The 25,444-nt window shown below is 36.6% G+C and overlaps 5 protein-coding genes across 5 annotated transcripts; 2 read left to right on the top strand and 3 right to left on the bottom strand.

Moving 5' to 3' along the window:
- Positions 1-21: 21 nt before the first annotated feature.
- MONOS_387 (uncharacterized protein) lies at positions 22-4,141 on the top strand (the record flags this gene model as incomplete). Its single annotated transcript, XM_067873896.1, has 6 exons — positions 22-49; positions 120-237; positions 308-381; positions 484-715; positions 801-2,064; positions 2,285-4,141. The coding sequence occupies 6 exons, from the start codon at positions 22-24 to the stop codon at positions 4,139-4,141; spliced, it is 3,573 nt and encodes a 1,190-aa protein (XP_067735914.1).
- Positions 4,142-5,182: 1,041 nt separating this feature from the next.
- Positions 5,183-13,997, bottom strand: MONOS_388 (uncharacterized protein). Its single transcript, XM_067873906.1, has 2 exons — positions 12,663-13,997; positions 5,183-12,290 (listed from the first exon to the last, which is right to left on the bottom strand). The coding sequence occupies exons 1-2, from the start codon at positions 13,949-13,951 to the stop codon at positions 5,825-5,827; spliced, it is 7,755 nt and encodes a 2,584-aa protein (XP_067735913.1). The 5' UTR covers positions 13,952-13,997; the 3' UTR covers positions 5,183-5,824.
- Positions 13,998-16,588: 2,591 nt separating this feature from the next.
- On the bottom strand, positions 16,589-19,382 carry MONOS_389 (putative mannosyl-oligosaccharide 1,2-alpha-mannosidase MNS1). Its single transcript, XM_067873917.1, has 3 exons — positions 19,250-19,382; positions 17,483-19,198; positions 16,589-17,290 (listed from the first exon to the last, which is right to left on the bottom strand). Exons 1-3 carry the CDS (start codon positions 19,349-19,351, stop codon positions 17,015-17,017), a joined length of 2,094 nt encoding a protein of 697 aa, XP_067735912.1. The 5' UTR covers positions 19,352-19,382; the 3' UTR covers positions 16,589-17,014.
- Positions 19,383-19,491: 109 nt separating this feature from the next.
- On the top strand, positions 19,492-21,540 carry MONOS_390 (putative histone acetyltransferase KAT2B). The gene is made up of 2 exons (XM_067873928.1): positions 19,492-21,038; positions 21,180-21,540. Exons 1-2 carry the CDS (start codon positions 19,712-19,714, stop codon positions 21,386-21,388), a joined length of 1,536 nt encoding a protein of 511 aa, XP_067735911.1. The 5' UTR covers positions 19,492-19,711; the 3' UTR covers positions 21,389-21,540.
- On the bottom strand, positions 21,534-25,376 carry MONOS_391 (uncharacterized protein). Its single transcript, XM_067873939.1, has one exon. It carries the CDS (start codon positions 25,364-25,366, stop codon positions 21,830-21,832), a length of 3,537 nt encoding a protein of 1,178 aa, XP_067735910.1. The 5' UTR covers positions 25,367-25,376; the 3' UTR covers positions 21,534-21,829.
- Positions 25,377-25,444: the final 68 nt, after the last annotated feature.

Genomic DNA, 25,444 nt, shown 5'->3' with positions numbered 1-25,444 from the left:
TTTAAAGTTAAAAAAAGGACAATGCAAAGCGCAGGAGTTTTAACTCCTTGTTTGCTAAATTTTATATCGTATTCGTGTTTTGAAATTTTTTTATTTTACATAAATTCTAAACGATGTAGCATCCAATAGCTTGCTCGATTCATTGCCACAAGAACTTTGGACAATGATTGTGGCGAGTGGCATTGATGAAGACTTATGCAATATCTACAATTTAATGCTTGTGAATAAAAAGATGAAGTTTGAAATGCGAATAATATTTTGTTTTAAAAAGCAATTTGAAATCGTTAATTCCTTAATATTCGTTCAGAGAACTTATTCCTTTATGCGTGTCATCTCTAAATATAACGTGTTGTTTTCCACTTTCATATCTAGAAAAACTATGTGTGAATTTATTCATTTTTACGTATCGAAAGTATTTTGCATCTCATTGTAAACATTTTTCTGAAACTTGTTTAATTTTGTTAAATTTTGCAAAAATAAAAGCAATTCGATTTCCTTATGTTACTTCGATTGATTTTGGGGGATGCATTCATACTCCTCTTCTACGATGTGTTGGAACATACAAAGAACTCCTTACAAAGTACAATGACCAAAATCCTTTTCCTTTTTCCAATCATTACCTTCAATCGCTTAACTTTTACGGATGCAACAATATATCTCCTGATTTTATTCTTTCATTGGCAAAACCATCAATCATGAATGGAACATTGAGACAGTTTACATTTTTTTTTCTTATTTTGTAAAAAATCAAATCAAATATGATTAATTTTTGACTTATCTGCTTTGGCTTCGTTTTTAAGTTTGATACTTGGAGGATGCCTTCGAAATTTAACAGATACACTTTTAACGATGTTATTTGAAAATGCAATGATTCCCAGCTGCAACTCGCCTCCATCTGATAGTCCATCTCCAGCGCTATCACGGTTTTATACACCTGTTTCTAGCTTTTCAACACCTGATCTTCCATCTGCAATCTCATCATCAACAAGATCCCCAACTAAACCAACAACAGTGTCATTTGTTTTTCACCCGCCTGGTTCGTCTCCTTCGGTCTCTTCTGTTTTTTCAACAGCGAATGCATTATCAAATAAGACTCCGCCCACAACTTCACAAGAAACTCCGTTTACTCTTTCTTTTTCTTCAGCAGAGCGTTCAGATCCTGTATCAGGATGTTTTGTTAATCCTTCTTTTATCAACGCAAAATCACCTGTTCCTGTTTCTTTTTCGTCTCCTTCAGCGTCTGCTGATAATTTAGCTCAACAAGAGAATTTCAAGAGCGTATTGTCTTGTTCGAATTTATCACAACCACAAAAAAGCGACCAAGTTGCATCGGCCAACATTTTCCCTTCATCTTCCTTTCCACAAATATTAGGAACTGCAACACCTTCACCACAAACTTCGAGTTCAGCATCTGTTTCCTCGCTTCCTCCGACTTTTTCATCTGCTCCTTCTCCTTCTCATTCATCATCAAAGTCCTATTCACCTTCATTCACATCTATTTCACATCTTCATCATCCAAAACCAGTAAAAGTTCCTTTTGGAATCCGTCTTAATCTTTCAGATGATACGCGAGGATCACAATTTAGTTATACCCCTTTCAATACTTCTCAAATGTCCCCATCAATTTATTCTTCATCGCCTGCTGCTGTTCAAGTCGTTGCACCTCACGTTGCTTCTCCGTCTATGGAATTTTCATTCACTGCACCTCCTTCATATCTTCAATCTACTGCAGCGCCTTCATCCATTTCATCGGCTTTGATTGCATCCTCCATTCAATCCTCCAAATCCCCTTCAATCACTTCCCAGCAAAAGCCCGCTCAGTTAAATCACACAAATTCTCTTTTCTTTCCTTCTCATCCATTTTTTCTGACGCCGTCTCCGCAATTGATGCCTTCATTCACTCTAAGGGAGCTGAACATCGCAGATGGATATCGACTGACTGACAGAAGTGCTTTTGCTATTGCATCTCATTGCCCTCTTCTTGAAATATTGTTTATGGCAGACTGTTATGCAATATCTGAAAAGGGTCTTTGTGCAATTGTTGAAGGATGTAAGCATTTGAAGGTGTGAAATTTCTTAAAGCAAACTATGTGTGCTGAAACACGTGGGAGTTTTTATTCAAAGTTAGATGGATTCTTCAAAAGAGATATCAAAAACTTTCAGAAATATTTTCATTGAATTTTGAAACTATTTTTAATTGTTATTTTGAAAAATATAATTTTTGACTATTGAATATATTTTGCAAAATTATCTTGACCTAAATCAACACTAAACGCTTGAACAGGCTTTATCACTTGAGCGATGTGGTGTAACATCAAAAGTCATTTCGTATATCGCTTTGCATTGCAAGGATTTAGAATGTTTGATTATTGACCACATCACATCAAGAGAAGTTGGGCGTATTGTGGCAGGCTGCGAACAGCTGAAAGTGCTGCGTCTCAGCTATGGGAATGTACTTCTGTCTTCTTCAGAAACAGCGAGACTTCTGTCTGGATTGAAAGATTTGAGTTGTCTTGAGCTGTCTTCCAATGGAGCCCTGGATGATCTTGTAAACGGGCTGTGTGTGGAATGGGGGCAGGAGGCAGTACAAGATGCACGGATTAGGATGTGCAAGAGAAGATTAGCAGTAAGCAAAAGAAGGAAAAACAGAGAAAAGAGAAAGATGGAGAGACGCATGCTTCAAGATCCAAATGAGAATGACGAGGAAATAAAAGTAAAGCTTCTGGCAGAGGATGAAGCAGATGAGCAACAAGAGGCGGAAATATGGCAAAGAGAAGAGATTGAAGATGATGAACTTTTTAACAAGGGTTTGAGTGATGAATTAGCTGAAATGGAGTTGATGGAGAAAATGAACAGAAAAATGGATATTGATTCGGATCAGCCTTCTGGAAAATCACTGAAAAAGCATGGAACAAAAGAAAATTCACAAGAAGACAATCCTATTTCTAGTTTGTTACAACCTTTAAAAAGAAAACGATTGAGGGACGAAGATTTTGAGGAAGGATACTCCCCATTCACAACAGGATCAAAGCATGTCAAAAGCCCATCTTCAGCTTTTCAGTCAATATATTCCACTCCTCCTCTTAATTCGCCATCAAATATCTCATCTCCTGCTGTTTCAATTAATTTGCCCAAAGCTTCTGATAATTCTCCTTCAGCTACCCCAACACCCGAAAGTTCGCCCTCTTCTATTTATGTATCATCATCTACAACTCCCTCTTCTCGCCTATCAATTCAGAGCGCACCAGGTGTACAGTCATGGTCCCTGCCGTCTGCACAGCGCTCTCTGCCTAGATTAGTGCCTCTTGCATCTCGTTTGACTTATCTCTCGTTTCGCGGAGGAACGTTGTCAGTCGATGGATTCCGCCAGTTAGCTCAGAATGCATCTAATCTTCGATTTTTATCTCTATCTGGAACTTTCACTTTGGAAGCGTCCACAGGTGGATGGGCTGTAAAAGATGATGTTGTAGAAAGCACAGAAAAGGAAGTTGAGAAGGGAAATTGCACTTCGGATACTGCAAAGGAAGTGACTTCACTTTCATTATTCACTTTTGCACAGTCGCTGCAAACGCAAACAACCTCGCTTCAGACATTTGAATTCCCGAGATCAAATTTAACAGGAGAACATGTTTTAGCTTTTGCTTTTGGAGCAAGATGGAATCCAGAAAAAGATCGTGTGTGGGGAGGGTTAACAAAGCTTATAATTACCGATTGTTTGACGTTAACAGATAAAATTGTTACTGTTGTCGTTGATACATTTCCAACACTTACTCATTTGATTCTTCGTAGGTGCCCACTTCTAACTCCTGATGGTCTTTTTCATTGCCTGCATGCTAATCTTCCTTCGCTTCATTCACTAGATTTGTTTGGCTCGCAGCAAATGACTTCTTCTGCTGTTTACAGCCTTCTTGTTGATGATCATTTGCTACCTTCCGTCAATTCGATTTATCTTTCGGATAATCAGCCACCTGAAACTGATGCAACATCCGATTCTTTGCGCACGCCACAGCAAAAGCAGCGCTACAGTGAGCCTCGTAGGTTCTTTGCTGGAAATTCTCGTCCGGATTTATTGGTCTATAATAGACCTCGTTGTGAATGTTTTGGGGACGAAGGTTTTCAAAGAGGGATGCCTTGGTGGTGAAGATGTTAAATTAAGTTTGCCGTAGGAAAGTATGTTGTTTATAAATATTTTGTATCTTGTGAAATTCTTATTAGATGAGTTAGTTTGTGTTTTTATTAAATCTTTTTTTTTTTTTGAAATCCTTTGATGTTTTATATTTACAAATAAATCTCAAAACCAATCAAAAAAAAATTTTTTTTTACAATATTATTGTTTTTTTCAGCTTGTGTATGATTGCGATTAAATGACTTCATCAATATCTTTCATCTTTGTTTTTTTTTTTTTTTTTTTTTTTTTTTTTTTTTTTTTTTTTTTTTTTTTTTCTATGTAGTACTTTTTTTCACTCTCATAATTATAGTGAAACTCAAGAATTTTATCGACTCGTTTGTAATCAAAATTGTTATTTATTACATTTTCCCATACATTTGATTTATTTTTTAATTTTTTCTAAAGCTCAATTTCCAATTTTTTTGCAAAAGTTACTATCAAACAAAAGTCGAGAATAATCACCATATTTTATTTGCTATGTGAATTTTTGTGTTAATTCTTAAATCTCTGGAGAAAAAAAATTTTTTTCTTTCAAATCCTCATTCGCAACAAAATGGATATTAGGTTGCGAAAAAAAATATATTTTTTGTATATTATTCCATTCTTTCCTTTTCCTTTCCTTTCATTCTTTTCTTCCTTAGCTATTGACTTATTTATTTTCTATTTCAACAATTTTTATTCCAATAACAAAAACCAGTATGTCTTTAAAAACATGACAGGATAACTGCATTTTTTAATCAACAGAAAAAGCAGTCTTCATCAATTTAACTGTTTCTCAATTCCCCCGATTTCTTGTTTTCATCACCATTCCTGAATGCATGAACGAAATTAAAAAAAATATTACACAGAATATTCAAAATCTTCAAATATCAATGAATGAAAGGTGATGAAGGGCGTTCTCTTGCTGTTGTTTTTCTTAACCAGAAAGGAACAGTTTATTTTGTGTAATTATCCACCTTAAATCAACTTCATAAAAGTCAAATTTCAGAATTTGATGCACAAAATGAAAAAATATGTTCAATTTCCATGTTAATATTTCGTGTCAACGAAAGTTGTTGCTGAAGCAACACAACGCAATTGAAGACGGAAATCATTTCAATGCAAATTCGCAAAACATTACTCAAAAAATTGAAATTCAATTCACAAAATATTAATGCAATCAAATCAATTCAATGGAAGAACAAAATTCAAAACTCAAAAATAATTGCTTCAAAATGAACACTTAAAAATGTTGGAGGTGCCAACAACAAAAACTGAAATCCATAGCATCTTCCATGCTGAAGAAATTAACTCAGGAAGTCACCGCCAGCCCAGGAATATGAGATGCCAATGACCCCAACCACATGTGTGATGAACACTCGACTCTTATTAAAATCAAGAGAATACAATTCAACAACAACTCGGTGTAATTTATAAAAAAACACAAACAACGAAGCAAAATTGAAAAGAGAGAAAGGGGATAAATACATATAAATACACACAAACGAATGCCAAAAAATGAAGGTCTAGAAAAACACACAAGAAACAGCAAAAAGCGATATTTCAATGGCTTTTGCTGCCAGGAAATTCATTCACCAAAACTCGACTTCAGCATCTGCACAGTTGCTCGTTCTGCATCGTCCAGATCGATGATCCTTCAAACATCTCCTCTCTCACTCAGCTGAACCAACTTTCGCTGCCGCTGCCACTGCCACTGCTCACAATTCTGCTGCAGTTGCCTCTTCCTGCACCCCCCGCAACATCAATCGCATCAGACACAGTCAGCATCACCGACCCTGCTGGAAATCGCTGGATGAACTCTCGCTTCAGATCGACAAGCGTCGGCCTGCCCTGCCACCCAGGTGACAGGCACCCAGCAACCGTATCGTTGAAGCACCCCAGAAGCTCTGCGCCTATCACCGGCCTCTCCCCATTCACAATCTTCTGCCCTGCTACCACCGCCTCGTACTCCCCAAACGGGATCTGCAGCGTCAGACACTCCCACAGCATCATCCCTATCGAGAACACTGCAGTCTTCTTCGTCGCATGCTGCTTCGTCCCGTTCATCAGCTCCGGTGCCTTCCACCTCAGACACTCTTTTTTGTAATAATCATCATCCTCAAACGCGGATGAAGGAAGAGAGTCCTCATCATCATCTTCACTTGCTGAAGTGACAACAGTTGATGATGAGATTGAAGACGAGTCTGAATCATCAGATGAAAGGAAGTCAGAGTGCATCGCAACGCAGATGACCATGTGTTCTGAGAATAACACAATGTGCGGACTCAGAGTGGCAAGAGATTGAAGAGGATTTTCAATTTCATCAAATGAATGGAGGGCGAGATTGGCTACCCAGAACAGGATCTGAGCAGCTGTCTGCTCCCTCTCCTTCAAACTCCCGATCGCCATTTCTTTCTTTTCATTCTTTCCATGAAGCAGCATGAACAGAGAATCCCTCAGATCCACAATCAGCTTCTCATGAGGCGAAGAGCATGCCATCGCATCCACCAGATTCGACATAGATGAAGTGGTCGGGCACGCATCTTCCATGCGAACAAATGTTGTATCTGAATCTGTCGTTGAAATGGATGAGACCGAAGGCGATGGAGTTCTCTTTCTTATTTCTTCTTCATCATCTTTCTCCAATTCCCAATCAGGGATCTTGTCTGAGTCTTTCCCCAAAATGTATTCAGTTGAACCACTCTCAGAAAGAAGATTCTCTTCAGATTCTGAATGCGCCATTTTCTTTCCATACACCCTCTTCTTTATTCTCTCTTCATTCTTCTTCTCTGCCTCCCTCTCTGCTCTCTTCCACTGCTCCTCTGGTGACATCTCCATCGTCACCATTTCATATGCCTTCGGATCCTTTCTGATGTTATCGTTCACAATTTCTCTCAGATCTTTGTTCTCATTCTTTGCCTTCTTCCACCGAACAGTCGAAATCACTGCAATCACAAGAATCACAAAAAGAATTACTCCCATAACAATCACAATTATCGGCCATATCGATCCTTCTTTCTTTCCCCCTTCAACAACTCTGTCTTTTCCGGTCTTTGATTCGGTTTTGTTCTTCAGAATCTGCGGAGAAGTTGCAACCCTTTGCTTTCCAAACAAAATCATCACTGAAATCTCTGTTTCATCTTCAATTGTTGAAATATTTGCTGATGGGATTGTTCCAATCACTTCCGCTTCTGAAACAAAGCTATCTTCCTCAAATTCATATGTCTCAACCAACTCCACATCCCCTGTTTTATTCACAACTCTGAATGACAAATCGCAGGGCACAAAAAGAGATCCCTTGAATTTTACAACAATGTTACTTCCATTCTCATTCACAGAAGCCTCTTCCAGCTTTGGAATGAAGAAAGGTGATGACCTTTCTCCTGCAATTCCATCAAGTGTGCATCCATCATTCAACATCCAAAGCGAAGAATTATCCTTCAATCCATCTCCTCCTTTCAAGCTCATCACATTCAATGTTCCTGAATCTGAACAGATGATATTTCTTCTCAATGATGGATATCCTTCAACGGATGGATTGTTGTTTATGAACTCTCCTTTCTCGATATTCACATTTCCTCCTCTCATTGTAATTCCACCTTCTGGTGAATTTGATATTGTTGTATCTTTCATCATCACAGAACTCTTCACAACATCCACAAGAGATCCAGACCATCTGCACATCTCTTCTCCCTCATTGAATGTCTGTTCATTTCTTTCCTTTGTACTCCCATCAAAAATGCAACTGTCCATTTTCACATCCAAACAATCCTCCAATTTCATCAATTTCCCTTTTGTTGTCTTTGAACTGACTCCATCCATTGTGCAATTTGTCAATTGCATCGTCTTTTTCATTGCCAAGCAAGATATCAATGATTCTTCATTTCCTTCAACTGTGATATTTTCTGTATTGAAATCCTTTATTGTTAATTGTCCACATTCGTTTATATCTATCAAAGAAGTTTCTATTGTTGAATTGCAAACCGTGAATAAATAAATTACTGATGGAAGAGAAGATGAAAGATGCAATGCAGATTTTTGAAGAATGAGATTTGATAATGTGCATCCATCAAGTTGTAATTCTCCTTTTTCCATATTGATAATGTGAAATGGAATGTTTGCAAATTCAGCATTAACTACTTCCTTCAGTTGTTTTGTAGTGAACGAACAATCCATCACTTCAAGAATTCCTCCTTCTGGCGAGATCAATGATTCGTGAGAAGAAATGAAATTCGAATCAAACACAAAGTTCACTTTCAATAATGAAACTTCCCCTGTTGTTGTTATTAACGCCTCTTTTGTTTTTTCAATCCCTGTTTCAACTTCAACATCACACAGGTTCCTGCTCTTTGAACTCAGACTCATCTCCTCCAGATTTATCTCTTCCTCAATCACGCTCTCATCAACAACAATCATCACGCTCATGAAATCTGAAGTCAGATGCATCAGCCCATAATCAATCGAAGCACATGGAAGTGTGTTGGTTCCACATTGTCTCTCATTCGATCCATTCACACTGTTCACAATGATTGTGTCGCTCTGATGGATAGTCACAAATCCAATTAGATCTGTATCGCTTGGATAATCACATTCATCTTTTCCACATATGGCGTTGTCACAATCGTAATGGCCTTCTCGAAGATCAAACTGAAATTGCTTTTCATTGATCTGCGATGTGATATCGTAACATTCAATGAAAACATCGTTTCCCACTCTTGCTCTGTTGTCGCTGAATTTCAAACCAACAAATGAAAAGTCCAATTTTTCTCTTTCATTTGTTGCCAGATACACACCTCCGCCTCTCCCTGAATCAATACTGCAACTACAATGACTGATTGTCGAATCAACTATTTTCATCAAACCAGACTTTCCCAACGTGAAGAATATTCCCCCTCCTTTTTCACTTGTTTCTGCTTTGTCTTCTGTCATGTTGCTCACATTCACAACCAAACAAATCTTTTTCTCACTTTTTGACTCCAAAATGCTTGCTCCATTATCACTTCTCTTCACTCCTGAAAATGATGAGTTGTCAATCTCAGGATTCACACCATCTTCATATTCTTCATTTATCTTCAATCCTGGTTCAGACTTCTTGATTGATAAAATACACCCTCCACTCTCATTCAATGATTCCACTCGAACATTCACAAAATGACAAGTTATTCCAGAATCATGAATGGAAAAAATACTGTTTCCAACATTGCATGATTCAATCAACAAATCATTCACTTCCACGCTTCCTCCAATCACATCCACAAATACACAATTGATTCCATTATTAACTCCAGCCTCTGAATGGAGTGAACATCCAGTTATTATCAACTCACCTTCTCTGTTCGAAATTATTGTTTTGGCTGAGTTGACAAAATCATTTGTCAGTTGAAGTTTTATATCCGTCAATTCAAGGTAAATATCATTTCCCATGAAATATTCCAGTTGACTTCCAATCGCCTTTTCAAAATTCAATATCGCTTTCACATTCTCTTCTCCCATCTTCACACCCTTTTTGATCTGATAATTGGACATGTTGAATGAATCTCGAATAACAATCGATCCTTCAATCTGAATTGTTTTCTTTCCAATCTCTTTTTTCATGTTTTCCATCCCTTTCCACATTGTGAAACAAGGTTCTTCCTCACTTCCACAACGCTTCACATCAAATCCTTCTGATGAGATAAATATCTCAAATGAGCTGTATGGAACGAGGAACATGAACAAATCTTTATCTGAATGAAGGGTATCACTTCCAACAAACAGAGTTTTATCATCCTTCATTGAGGAATAATCAAACTTGAATGAGTCATTTGTCACAGAACAATTCAAATCCTTTGACAAAATGAATATGTTCTTTCCATATTCTGCCCAATTTCCATCAAACACAAGAGGATCCGATAATTCAAATTTTGCATCTGAATCCATCAGAGAAAGAAACATTCCTCCTCCTTTCCCTTCACTTCCACTTGTTGATGGCGCACAGCACTTTTCAAATCTTGTTGATGATACATGCAGCTCAGAGGGATTCTCCAATGAAACTGACAGTCCTCCTCCTCCTTTTCCATTCTCAGTCACCTCGCATGAGGTGAATGAGCAGTTCTCAATTCTGATTATATCTTGGCTTCCATCTTCATTTGAATCAACATTAACACATCCACCGTCTCCTGCTCCTCTCGTGATGTTCTCAAATGAGGTGTTCTTCAATGTGATTGATGAGCATTTCTCAACCTGAATTGCTCCACAACTTGGCAGAATGGAATTTGCTATGGAGCAGTTCTGAATCGCAGCTGAGCTGCTTGTGGCAATCTCAATCAACCCTTTTGCTCCATTTGAGGTTGTTTGGTTAATAACCATTTCATCCATCAGGCATTCACAACTTCCATTCACAACAATCACACTTCCCACAAATCCCACATTCCCCACATTCCCTCCGCATCTCATTCGAATAATCTCCACTTTTCCTCCACTTGCACTCACAAACTCATAACTCACTGTATCCACTCCATTTCCCATCTTCATCCCGCAATCAACAAATCTCAATGTTCCTTCTGAAGACTGAACAAATGATGATCGCTCTCCAATCGATCCTCCAAGTTCAAACAATATCCTTGTGAATGTTGATGAAACACTGTTCATCACCAATGCTTCTTGTGTTTTTGTTCCTGTTCCTCCAACTTTCAATCCAACATTTTTGTCACTCGAATCAATCTCATATGACTCCTCATTCAACTTCACTTCTTCATCAAATGAAAATGTGCGAGTCAATCTGATCATTCTCTTTGAATTCTTAAATTGAACTTCTCCAGCATTCTCAATTCCTTTGCATGGATAATCTTCATATCCGCACTGTCTGAATTCACTTCCTTGTTCTCTTCCACTCACATATGCTGGTGACGGTGATGTTCGAAGAAACACAACAAGTGGAACAATCAGCTCTGGCTTGCCACTCTCTTTCCCACAAAGTTCATTCAATTCTGCAACATCGATTCCAATTTCTGGATTGAATCCAATTGATGCGCTGCTGATAACAGCTGACAAATCCTGTGCTTCAACAAACAAATTCTTTCCTCCCAATGCTGCAGCACAACCAGCAAAACTCACTGATGTTATCTCAAAATCAAATGAATTATCCTCCAGATGCAGCATCATCCCTCCTCCATATCCACTGCACTTCGTTTTGTCGAATTTTATTGTTCCTCCGCTATGTGATGTTGATGTTCCAACTCGAACTTTGCTTGTCGAAGATTCCAGCTCAACCTTTATCCCTCCGCCATTCCCATTCACACACTCGCACCCTTCCATCGTTGTATTCCACACCACAAATGTCTCTCCTGCCTTCACACTCTTTGCCAACACAACCCCGTCTCCTCCTGTCCGACTCATATTTTGAACTGTCAAATTCCCCAGAATGCTCTCTCCTGATGATGATCCTGCTGATGATGGTTCGGTAAATAGTGGTTGATTCATTTTCATGTTTTTTATCTCAACATCACTCATCCTCAATTGCGACAGAGCCATCACAAACACAGATGCTGATATTCCACTCTCTCCATTAACGCTTGATGAGATCGCCACATCCTCCAGTGAAAGAGTCCCGCTCCCCAGTGACACCACAAACACACTCGGCGATGGGCTTCTTGTTGCGTTGTGATCGATCCCCACATGCCACACCTCCAGCTGTCCACTCGTCACACTGAACAGCGTTGTCGAAGAGGAAGAAAGTGCTCCTGTTCCAATCACACTCACCTCCTTCCCTTTCCCCACAACCGAAATCTTCTTTTCCCCAACATTGATTGTTGTTCCTTCGCTCACATGCTTCCCACCAAGCACTGTGATTATTGAACTCAGTTGGGCAATGCTCACATCCACCGCATATCCCACAGTCTTGCACGGGAGTATTTCATGTTCACCACATTTTTCATACGAATCATCTCCATTCACCCCAACAAACCGATCCAAAATTTTATCCTTCAACCAATCCTTCTTTTCTGTCTGCTGATATGTCCAATCACTTAAATAAAATGAATAGCATACTCTTTTCTCATTGGTATTAGTCGTATATGATTCAAAGAATGGATTGTTCGATGAGAAGAGATTGTAATAGTCTTCAAAATACACATCGTGACCATAAGGAGTGGAAGCAGTGCATCTGCAATCGAGAAAAAAGAAAAAATAAAAATAATGATTATTGCTTGGAGCTGTTGATGCATTTGAATCAAAATGTAATCCCCCACCCAAATATGAAGCGTTGCACGAAACAAACTGAATACTCCTCGTTTTGAACTGAATTGGTGCAACATGACAATAAATCCCTCCGCCATTTGTTTTTGTGATAGAGCACAAAGTGAATGAGCACTCAAATATACACGCACTCTCCCCTTCTCCACTTTCTGTTCTGATACAGTTTGTTCCTGAAACCTGAAAATTATTGAGATTAACCCCTCCTCCATCGCTGTATGCCTTGCAATTCTGGAATTCACATCCGCTGATCCGAATACATTTTGAAATAGTGCTGACATACAATCCTCCTCCATATTGATTTTGAGCAGTGCATATATTGAACGAATTGTTCTCAATTTTGATAGAATTGATAGAATGACACATAATTCCACCTCCACGGCTGTGTGCAAAGCAATTATTAAACAAACAACGTGAAACAAAGAGCACTCCAGAATTGAGTTTGTGCATGAAAATTGCCCCTCCGCTTGACACTCCGTCTGTAACAGAATCGCTTGTTCCTGTTGTATTCGAGCCATTCCACATACACCAAGTGAACGAATTTGCCCCATTGTCTGTAATCTGCTGTCTCTTTGGATGCTTTGTATTATCTTCGCTTCCAGTGCATTCAACATTTCTTGTCCGACTACACCCAACAAACGAGGTGTTTGAGGTAGAAAAGGAGGCATAGGGATTGTTGAGAGAGGAGACAATCCCTCCGTCGTAAACATCATGAACTGATGAGAATGAGCAGCTGCTCATAAAACATGATGTTTGAAAAAATGAAGTCGTTGGAGATGGACAATCTGCAATAGCCGTTGAAATATTGAAAAATGTTAATTTGGAGAGAGAAACAAAAGGGATGGAAGATGATGAGATAAACGGAGCTGAAGACACATAAAAGGAAGAGAAATGAGAGGAACAAATAGAAACATAACAATTTTCAGAAATCTCCCCTTTTGATACTTTTGGAGAGAAAAGTCGAGGAAATATCTGTTTTGTTGATGTTAAGGTTGAAGAAAATCTTAGGGAAATGTTGGTGAGCAATCCACAGCTCCCACATAAATAAAATGGAGATGTCTTTCTCTCAACTCCAACAATGCATCCGCTCAACTCAACAAAACATCCATTTTCTGCCCCGATCACACCTTTCCCACTTCTTTCCATCAACGCCAGTGAATTCAGTTTTATCGATGAATTGGCCAGAACAAGACATCCTTCAACCACACTTTCATCACGCATTCCCTCGTTTTTCCTCATTTTCCATTCATCACAATGACTCAGTTTTTGAACTTTCCCAATCTCTCCACTTCCATCGTCACATGGTTTTGAGTTTTTCTTCAATATTTTCTTTTGCTTTTCGATTTCTCTCACTTCATCTCCTTTCCCTTTAAAACGTGCATCAAATAAATTGTCATCTCCATATTTCTCGTTTTGAGCCTTCTCTGACCATGTGCCTTCTAGATAACTCAATTCTCTATCTTTCCATGATTTCTCTCCAACTTCTCCTCCATCACTTCTGATACCATTGCACACGCATTCTACACTAATTATCCATGCACAACAAAATATTCCCAACAGCTTCAAAGCCATGCCTCTCAGACTGTTATCTTTTCTTTTTTCTATCACAGGCTAGTATGGGTACTTATGTTTTGAAAATGGAAATTTTTCTTTATTTGAAGATCACATATAATAAAGATATAATCATTCTCCCTTGTTGTTTTTTCAAGTTCCATTTTTGATCCAATAAATAAAAGTGAATAAACATTCCATTTTTGTTGATGTTCTGATATTTTATCCATCGCTTTCCAAATTACAATATCTTCCATCTGAGATGAAATAATGTATTATTTGGAGCATGCATTTTTGTTGCCTGTATTTTTATGAGAAATGGCATTTGGGAAAGAAATGATTGTTGTGATGATTGATTTATCCCAACAAATAGAAGATGTGTGAGTGATGAAAGTTTTGTGATTCTTCACAACATATTAATCTATGTCATTTGATGGGTTATTTGGTATTTTTATTTGGAGTGCTTTTGGGCATTTTCGGTATTTTGAAAGTGATAATTGTTGGTGCCTCCATTGGCTGAAGAAGGCATTCCCAACAAAAGGCATGGGGGAAATGCTGCAAGTTATATTTGATGATCTTGATGCATTGAATAATGTTTGGTTCATTTTGGTGACACCAAAAATGTTTGGAAGAAAGAAAGTGATTAAATGGAAGAAGTTCAGAGAAAGGCAGAAAATGGAAGCATTTGAAAAGTTGAAAGAAGAAGAATATGAAGATATGAAGATATGATGCTGAGTTTTGGTTTATCAAAACATTTTTTTTGAAGAAACTGTTTTTCAAGAGCTGTTCGAAATCAATTTGAATTTTTTTTTTTTTTTGTTTTTTTTTTTTGAAAATGTTCAAGAAAATGAAATTCTTTATGTAATGAGTGTAATATTTTTTTGTTTCCAAATTTTATTTTTCTTCAAGACATCCATTTCTGACTTTGTGAATCATTTTTTCACGCTTGGAACGAAGTTATTCTCTTCAAAATATTGCTCCACTCAACATTTTTGAATCTATTCATTATTCAATAATTTTTCAATATTTTCTTTTGCATAACAACGTTTGGCTTATTATGATATGAAAGCAGAAAAAGTTCAGAACAAATTGTGAGTTTTTTCAAAAAAAAAAAAAAAAAGTCCCCATAACTTCATAATAAAGCGAAGCTCATCAAAAGGAGAATTTAGAAATGTTGTATTCAAATTCTTAAGTTTTTTAAACATTGAAATTATTTTTTTAAAAAAATTGTGAAATTGTTTTTGATGTCAAATATTATTTTGGAGATATATCATTTCCAGTTTTAACTTTTGAAAAAGAGAGTTATCAATTTTATTCTTTCTTCTTTGAAACTGTTCAATTCACAAACTTCTGTCATAAAAGAAAAACCACAAAGGATTTAAAAGATGTCGTGATAAACTTCGCACAGATCAACAAGAATTCCTGACAATAACATTATACAAATAATAAAACAAAAGAAATATGACATCACAAAGAATGAACTAGTGAGATAATATTTGCGTCAAATATTTCACTTGATAGAATTATTGTCAAAGCTGGAAAAAATCACATCGAGTGTGCACGTGTCTATATTTTTTTTTTTGATAAGTTCCTTTTGTGTAATTTTCAAATATTATAGTAATTTCATATTTCGATCAAATTTTCGTTCCCACTCACGAAATTTCACAAAAAGGCAACATAAACATAATCAAGATATTTTTTTCATGACAGCTAAATTTGGTGAGTGGGAACAGAAATTTGATGAAAATATGTCACATTCATTTAATTTGAAAATGACCAAAAGGAACTTTTCAAAAAAATATTTGACAAATAAAGAATATATAGAAAATGATAGAACTAACAGTCCATTTTAAAATAGATAAAAACATTCAATTTGCTCACTGGAAATAAAGAAAACTTAGAAATTTTATGATCAAAGTTGGTATATGGGTAATTATTTTTGAAATCATAGTATTTTTAATAGTTATTTCGGTTTTCACATTCGCTTCGAATGCTTGTTTATGAACACAGAAAAGAGAAAACTCTAATTGAAACATCTCTGTATTTCTTTCACATCAATCATTTTCATTGAAGACAATTGAGATAAATAGAACATATCAAAGAAAATTGTATTTATTATTTCTTGAAATTTTCAAAATTATCAAAACCCCAAAAAAAGTTATGATTTCAAAAATAATAACACTCATATGAAATATATCTTTTTTATTCAATGGAAAAAGTTGTTTCTTTTACGTGTGTCACATAATATTGTATGCATAAAGTGAATAACTGAAAATTTGTCGAACAACCATTACTAACTGTTGTTGAGTAAATGCCACTGCCCACATTTATAAAAAGTGTTTTTTGACAATTGCCGTAAAAAACATTCATGCACTGTATATTTTAATATTTTGGCATTCTTATTTTATTGATGCGATAATTTTGGGTTCTTAACTGAAGTGAAATTGTTTGTTTTGTTAAAAGTTTGTATCAAAAATTATATGTATTTCATTTATTGTTTTTCAGATTAAATCCAAACAAATACAAAAGTTTATATTATATTGGATTCACCTAAAAAAGAAAAAACAAGCTCAATTTCAGAGCGAATTGCTCAAAGATAAATACGCAAACATTTATTAACATGATTGTTTTTTTGTTGAAAACTCAATCAATATGTTGAAAGGAATAGAATGATTTTTATTTACTGCTAATTTCAAATAAAAATGAACCAAATAAAAATAAAGCATCAAGTTAAAGATGATGTTTAGATGATTGATTAATTTCATTTGTGTAATATTATTTCTCAAATTTTTAAATGCAAAAAAGAAAAATCATGAAAAAATCAAGCGAATACTTTTCATTTACATAATTACAATCATCAATAAATAACAAGAAACAACAATAATTATTACAAAAACGAAAATACAGATCAATATCAAATTGCATAAAATTATTACGAAATATAATTTAAGAACCCTTTCAAAACAAAATTATATAATAATCACAAATACATTACTTAATTGCCAAATTTCAGAGAAAGATGCTTGTAAATTACATGTATCATCAAAGATACTTATGAAAAATTTAATTTCAACAACACAATATTCATTTTTCATTTAAAGGAAGGCGCTTCAAATATTTTCGTCGAGCGATTGGATGCGCTTCTGTATTAAACACCCACTTATCAAGCGGCAGAAATTCATTGGGATCTGTGAAAGAAAGGAATATATACTTAAACGTTTCACTAAGAAGGAAAGATGGCATATTGTTCTGCCGAACAGGATGCTTACTGTGAATAGAGGAAAGTGATGTATAGCCAGACGGTCGAGATTCGCCTTTCATATTCATATGATTTGGTATTTTTGTTTGATAAATAATGTCCTAACAATTCAATGAGGAATGAAATAAAAATTTTGTAAATAATAAACAAGAAACATTTATCTGCTTGAGTAACAAATACAAAACCAGTTATAAAAAATAAAATTTAATAAAAATAAAAAAAACCTAAGTACACTTATTATCACATGTCCATTCAATATCAATCAATTGAAACAAAAACAATATTCTAAATACCTCAAAAATATTCCATGTATATTCTTGCCACTTTGTATCTCCTGTGATGCGGAAAAGATAGAAAAGAGTTTCCACAACCTCTGGACGGAGAAGATATTGATCACTTCCTGAATTGGCGAAGTCATTTTCTGTCATATTGACATCTTCGCCTGAAAGTCCTGATAAAGACTGATTGTACATTGCATAACATGTCTCTCCCAGATCCTTTCCTAACTGCAGAAACTCCGCCAGGTTATTTTCCCTCTCTTGCTTCTTTTTCTCTGCTCCTTCTAAATTGTCCAGACTGCGATAGATAGGGAGCTTCCAATCGTTCAAGTAAAAAGCACCCAGCGCCAAGTTTCCCCCAGAAAAACATGAAAGATGCTGCCAGCTGTCTCCCACACCATCGTCCGCTATCCATTTGTACCCCTTTGAGTTTTCTTTCACATTTCGCTTGAATGCATTCATTACATCTATCCAATGCTCGCTTAGCTCTTTTTCTTCTGAACCAAAATCTTTTAAGTCTTGTTCTGCCTGCTCCGCATCACCTTTCATCTTAATTGGATATGGCATTGAATACAAACTTTCCTTGATGATATACTCATAGAAAGAATCTGCCATTGCTCCAATTGAGAAAAATGTCGAATCAAAAGAAGTTCCATCAAACTTCATTGACTGTCCAATTACTCCCTTACTAGGCCTCTTTGCACGAAGCGTTGCTTGCATCGCTCGCAAAGCATGATATGCATAATGGGGATCTCCAGTCCGATCAGATAATGCAACAAACTCAAAATACAAGCCAAATTCAGCAAGGTATGCAGCATAATTGGAAGTGGAATTAAGTTTTCGGAAATGACTTTGCTGGACATCTTCATTTGATCTACTGTATGTTTCATTTTGTTGAAAGCGAAACGAAGAAGATGACGAAGTATCATTCAATACGTTCGCCGCTGTTTTGCCATCAAGACTAAGATTGTAGTCTTTCCATGAAGGAGTAAAGAAGTCAGGTGTCGGTGAAACGAATTGCTGAGCACTTAACTTTGATTGAAGCTCTTTTCGCCTCTCTTCAAATGTTTTTTCTTTTGTAGGCTTCACCAAAAGAATATCGTTTGATGGAATACTGCACTCATTGTTTGATTCAAAGTTACTAATTAAAAGATCACCAATTTGTTCGGCTTTTCTGAGGTAAATAATGTCATCAGTCAAATCATAAGCCGATATCAAGCCTCCAAGTATTCTAATTCCGGTTTCAAACAATGATACCGAAGAACCTTTGTAAACATCATAAGTTTTAATGAATTCTTCAGCTTGTTGATATTCATCCTTCAAGCCCATCAATAATATTGTTGAAATCGAATCAACAATTGTTGTTGCCTGACCTCCAAGCCAGTTATTTTTTGTTTTACTCAATGGAAATAATTCATCTGCTCCCCAAGCATATTCTTGATAAGCATACCATGCATCAGCAAATGCCCATTGGACTTTAAAAATTCTTTCTTCGCAAAGCTTTTTATCTTTAAGTGTTGGCCATATTTTAACGGTTGAATAATCATGTATAGATACAACAGAGTCGATTGAATATTTTAGATTTGTGGTGGAATTTCCTTCAATTATTCTTGGGTGAACAAAAGGCATCACCGGGTCTTCAGGAATAACAATAGAAGCTGAAGCAGTTCTTTTATTTGAAATAATGTTATTAAAGAATAAAGAGGCAGATTTTCTATCTCTTGAAAACTGCTTAAAAATAAATAAATAAATAGGTAAACAATGAAAAAACTTTAATCATACAAAAAGATATAAAATGAAGAATATGCTCGCTGAAAAAAAACAAAGAATGAAAGCTTTGAGCAATGTCTTTCTTCTTAGATTTTTGGCATTCAATAAAGTCATCGTTGGCAATATTTCAAAAAAACACCAGAATGAAAAGATCAAAATATGAGTTCTTTGGATTTGAATAAATATTTTTTGTTGCACACATGTCATATACCAAAAATATATACACTAGAAGTTTTGATGAAAAATCACCCTTTATAACATACGAAAATTGATTGATTTGCTAATTGCCCAAATAAAAAGATCGAAAGATGTTATACAGTCAAAAAAAAGTGATTCCATAAACTCGACATATAACGATAAATATATTATTTTCTTCGAATCACCTTTAAGGTTCAATCTTTTTATTTACAACAATAAAAAGATTTATCTTTTTCAGCACGCTTTGGAGTAAACTTATTCTTTTACGCAATTTTTATGATGTCTAAAAATAACAAATATTGCAATTTTCTTCTAAAAGGAGGGGCATGGAGCATTCTTGATAGAATTCATGATGAAAAGGATTATCATTTAGTGGTTTGCAGAGTTGCTCCACCTCCATATACAAGTCAAACATCTCCAGAATGCTTAATATATCTTCTTTCACTCAAAAATATTATTTCACACCAGCTTCCAAGTATGACAACCGAATATATCACAAGGACAATTTTTGATTGGAACCACCATTCTCTTGTTTATGTTAAAGACAAAAAAGTTATTGGAGGAATTGTTCTAAAAGCATTTGTAGAAAGACGTCTTGGAGAAGCGGTTTTTCTTGCAGTATCAGGAGACCAACAAGGGAAGTATATTGGATCTATTCTCATTAAACATCTTAAAGAATATGCAAGATCTCTTGGAATAACGAAGCTATTGACTTTTGCGGATTCTTCCGCAACAACTTTTTTTGAAAAACAAGGATTTAGTAAACGAGTTACAATTAATAGAGAGATCTGGGGAGATATCATCAAGGATTACAAAAATGCCTATCTAATGGAATGCAAAATTAATGCTCATTTTGATATGTTGCATTGGCGTGTGACGGTTCAACGGATGAAAGAGAAGGCAATTGTAAAAGCCAAAAGCGCACTCGAAAGCTTGCATCTTCATCATGCACCGACAAATCCTGATGATTCAGAAAAATTTCCTGCTCCACTTTTATTTTCAAAGTCATCGAATACGAAGCCGATAAATCCTCCCTTTTCAGTTATATCTTTGGAAGATGCCATGAAACCTTTTAAAGAAGCGAAACGAATTCATAATACAAAAAATACAAAAGCTTGCCAAAAAAGCAACACGTCTTTGAAATGCTGTCCTTTGGAGCAACCATTTAGTGAACCACTTTGTAATAATCTTTTTTCTCCTTTCGTTCTTGAGAAGCCAATTTCAATTTCTCCTGATGCTATTTCCAATTCACAAAGCGGAGAAAAAACGGATCAGGAAATAACAAATCGAGAAGAAGGATACCATGTCAATTCAAGTAATGCATCTGACTTTCTGCATCCATCATCTGAGTCAATTGCACAATCACCTCCTTTGTCATCTTCAAAAAATGTATCCATTCAAAACGAAGGATCCAATTCATTGGCCTTAACTCCTTCGCACATGGTACAAACTTCAGAAAGAGAGCACATTATTCGTCTTCACATCAAAATAATTAGGTTTATGACACTGCTTTTGGATCAGGCAGAACTTGTTTGGCCTTTTTTAGAGCCTATTGATCCACGTGAAGCACCAAATTATTATCTCATGATTCGTTCACCAGTTGGTGTGCTTATTTTACTAATTATTTCCAGTTTATCAGTATAAAATTCTTTAATTCATTCATTCTTTTTCTTTTTTCTATTTTTTATATAATGAATGCATCTTATTGAAAATTAACTCTGTTATTTAACTGCACCAATTCAAGATCTTACAACAATTAAGGAAAGAATCCTCACTTCAACATTTTATACATCTCCCCAGCAATTTTACATTGATTTGAAATCAATGGTCGAAGGAATTTTGAAATGTGCAAATAGATTCAGCGAAGCCGCAGATGCTGCTACAGAAATGGAGCGCTTTATAAATGAGGAATGGATGAAGCAGGAAATGAATGAATTATTGTGGGAAGATTAACACATTTTTATTCAATATCTCGAATAAGACGAAGTATACAAAAAAAGCTTAATTTCAAATATTTGTCGAATTTTATAAAAATTGAACGAACTTATTTAAAATGAGATTCATTGTCAATCAGAGATAATTACAAAAAAGCAAATTGTTTTTTAAAAACATCGTTTATTTTTAAGTACGCATTGTTTCATGAATTAAAAATGAAATATCAGAAAAGCAATTAAAACTTCAGTCGCAGAAAACAGATAATGCACTGAAGGGAACTCATCCGTCTTATCACCAGACAGACAAAATATGTGAAAAATGTTAGTCAACACAAAAATTGAAAACAGGAATATGTGTTTGCAGAGAAGGCAGAAAGAATGAAAAGAAGAGATTTGATTTTTAAAAGCTGTTAAGGAAGGAAAGAAAAGAGAGGCTCTATACTTTATAAGTTACTCAAGTTTACAGAAAAGTTTCGCTGATGAGGTGACTAAGCCATTTCCTATACCTTTCTCTCCATCCGTAACGTGCAATGTAAAATCCTGGCTCTCCGGAGCTTTCACTTTCTTCTTTCTCTGATTTCTTTTCTGCGTCAGCACTGTTTTCATTGCTTTTATCACTTCCACTTTCAGTTTTGTCAGCTTGAGGTTCGTCACTTTTCTGAATCGGCTGTATTTCCATCCCTTTCTCATCTTCTGTCTCATCGAGTTCATCTAAGAACACGTAGAAAGGCTCGTCAACAACAACTGGAGAGTGTGCACCCATCATCTCCACAGGCGTCACAACGCAAGCGCGTGCCCACCAAACAGGAGCGACCATTTCGTGCTGCAGAAGAAGCGAATGGGGTGGACGAGGGAACACCTTCCGAAGCTCAACAAGACCTGACATTGAGGCACTTTCAATTGAAGTCGAAGGAACAAAGTCGAATGAAAATTCATCATCATTTTCAGCTGCATCAGTGGATGCTTCTGTTCCATTGGAAGTAGATGCATTGCTTGCCTGGTTTGCTGGCTTCTTGTGATAGCGTATTTCATCCCTATGGAAGAATGCAGAGTTTCCAGGAAGGAGGTATGAGTCATATGAAACCATAAATGGTATGGTAGGCGGGAAGATGGTCTTTTTATCAGATATCTCTTCTCCAGCTGCCATTGCCCTTTCCTTTTCCTTCCTTTCATCCTCTTCACGCTTAGCCAAAGCTTCCTTCTCTTTTGCCTTCGCGAAGTCGTTTGTCACATTGAATGCTATCTCTTTCATTTCCCGCACAATCTTGTTCATCCTCTTCCACTGCTTCTCTTCGTCCAGCCCTTCTGTCACATTCAATCTCCACTCATTCCCATCCACAGAAAACGGAAGCGAATACACAGAAGCTGCAAGTCTTTCCTGTGAACGCACAATCACATCCAGAAGTGGCAGCAACGATCGAGATGATGATTGATCGATACGACGCAGAGCACCGTAGAACTCTTGTGAATAGTCTGCAACAGACTGAGTTACATATAGAGAGTCCAGGCTGTTACTCGAAGACTCGTCATTGTACAAATTCATCGAATTCTGCATTTGAGACGGATCAAAGAATGAGATTGGCAAGAAACCGAAATGCATCATAATAGCTGATCCCAACAACTGAGCAACAACCTCATTATAAGCATCAAATGGAGAAATATCAATGAAGCGATCAATGAACCAGGCTGCCAACGAAGAGGGTGACACAACAGGTGACAGGGGCATCTTTGGAGATTGTTTGAAGTTTGTCTCAAAGGAATGACGATCTGAAGGTGTGGCTGATTCAGGATCTTCAAATCCTCTCTGCTTGATTTTCTGTTCAATTTCATTGACTTTTTCTTTGCGGATGTTATCGATTTCTCCAATGTACATTCTTGTCAGCATCAACAGTCTGTTCACTTCTTTTTCAACGTTCATTGGTTGGCAGTACAATCTTCTCTTGCCTCCAACAACCACTACATCGTTTCCGTGCTGCTTCCATTTTCCTTTCAGCGTAAGCGAAATGCCCCCGTGAAGGAATCCAGAGTTGTCATGGTACAAGCCAGATGTGTGCGTCACCATCTCGTGCAACCTTTTTGTGAACTCTGGTGTAAACAGAGTGCCCATTGCTCCTTCCGGATCCATCATCAGCTCAGTCCTCATCATGCAGTAGGCATCCAACAGATCCTGAATAACACCCAGCGCTCCAACTGGATCAAATACCATCGCAGGGCGATGTTGTAACACGCGCAGCTCTGGAGGCAATGCGTCAATGTCGTATTTGTCCACTTTTTGAGTGGCATTTGCTGTTCCATTTGTCTGCCCTGCTAACTCTCTCTGCTTTTTGCGCTCTTCCTCTGCTTTCCTCTCTTCCTCCTCTTCTTGTTTCTCCTCTTCCTCTGCTTTGCGAATTCGCTCTTCTCTTTCTCTTTCTTCTCTCTCATCGTCTTCTTTTGTCCATGTTCCGTTCTTTCTCATCTCTTCCTTCTCCTTCTCCTTCCGCAATCTCTCTTCCATGTACTTATCCACATCAAACAACCCCGTTTTTTCATCGATCATTCCTTTGTATTTGTCTTCATCTCCAAACAGGCCCTCTCCTTTCTCCAACTTCAGCTCCTCACCTCCATTCTTTGCTGCTGCTTTCTGCTTTGCCTCAGCTTCAGCTCGCTCCACATCGTCCTCAGCAATCTTTCGCAGGAGATCCAAACATTCTCCAGATGCCTTGTTCATTGCATACACATTCTTCATCTGAGTCATAACGCTAACACATTTCACTACACGGCTGATGGATGTGCCGTTCAGCTTGCCCATCATCCCGTGACTTTGTGCCAGCATCACTGCCATATGGGCAGACAGCCAATCTTGTGTGAGACCATTGCGCTTGTATTTAATTGCGTCTGGAATATATGGTTCAAATGGCTCAAGAGGAGGTAATTCTTGGAATAGATTTTGAGGTTTGTGAGGCTTCTTCGTTTTTGGGCTTTCTTTGTTGTTTTCAGTTTTCTTTGATGCATTTTCAGTTGAATTAGATTCGTTTGCTTCGGTTGTTTCGACCGTTGAGTTTGATGTGTCACTCTTAATTTCAGTATTCTCTTCACCTTCGGACTCAGTTTTCTTGTTTTCTACTTCTTCAGCTTCTTCTTCAGCAATCCTCTCGAGAATTGCTTTCCTTCTCATATCTAAATGCTCTGTAGAATACGTCATGTGCCATCCCAAACTTCTTCCAATCATTTCCTCTTCCTCAAGCAAATCATCCAAACTCTTCCAATCGACTCCCGATGAAAGGATTGCAGTATCATTTTCTCCTGAATTAACAAAAACATCAAGTGGATCAATATCTGGATTGTATTCTACCGAGTTTTCTTTTAATAAGCGTTCTCGTTTCTGTGAATTAGTTTCTCTATCAATAACGGAAAAATCTTCGGCAATACTCAGAGGTTTCAATCCTTCAAACTTTCTAAGAATTTTGTCTTTTGGTGTCATTAGAAATCTATCATCATTAGTCTTTCTCATCATTGCAAGAATTTTAGCGTCTTTCTTCGCTCTCTGCAGCATTTTTGTAAATTTTTCTTTATCAGGAACATCATCACCAATTTGCTCCAAAAATTCAATTCCAGTTTGAATATCGTTTAAGTTGAAATGACTCTGAAACATGTGAAATAAGGATCTTGTAGAATTTTTCTCCAGATACGCCAATAGCTTTGAAGCTTGATAAAGATCGATTGCATTTTGATCAGCCATTGCTTGATGTATCATTTTGATTGTTTGTTCAATTGCAGGGTTTGAAGAATATGTCCCATTGACTTTCTTTGTTTCAGGAATTCTCCGATTAAGTTTTGAGAAATCGAACGCGTCAAGTCGCTGGAAGAAATAAAACAAAATCAAAACTGCTCCCGCAACTGCTCCCCATTTCAGTACTGCTTTAATGTAAAATTTACGCGAAGTCTTTTTTGTCTTTCGAGGAATTTTTGGTGTAGATGTCTTAGAGGCCTTCACTCCTTCTTTTTTGTTTGCCATATCTAATTATGGTTGAATTTTCAAAATTTTCGTTTTGGAATCATTGTTTCAATTGGATTGTTTGAATTAACAATTTTT

Source organism: Monocercomonoides exilis, assembly GCF_001643675.1.
Source record: "Monocercomonoides exilis strain PA203 chromosome Unknown scaffold2-2631571, whole genome shotgun sequence".
Classification (NCBI taxonomy): domain Eukaryota; phylum Preaxostyla; order Oxymonadida; family Polymastigidae; genus Monocercomonoides; species Monocercomonoides exilis.
This window is presented reverse-complemented; position numbering and strand designations above follow the sequence as displayed.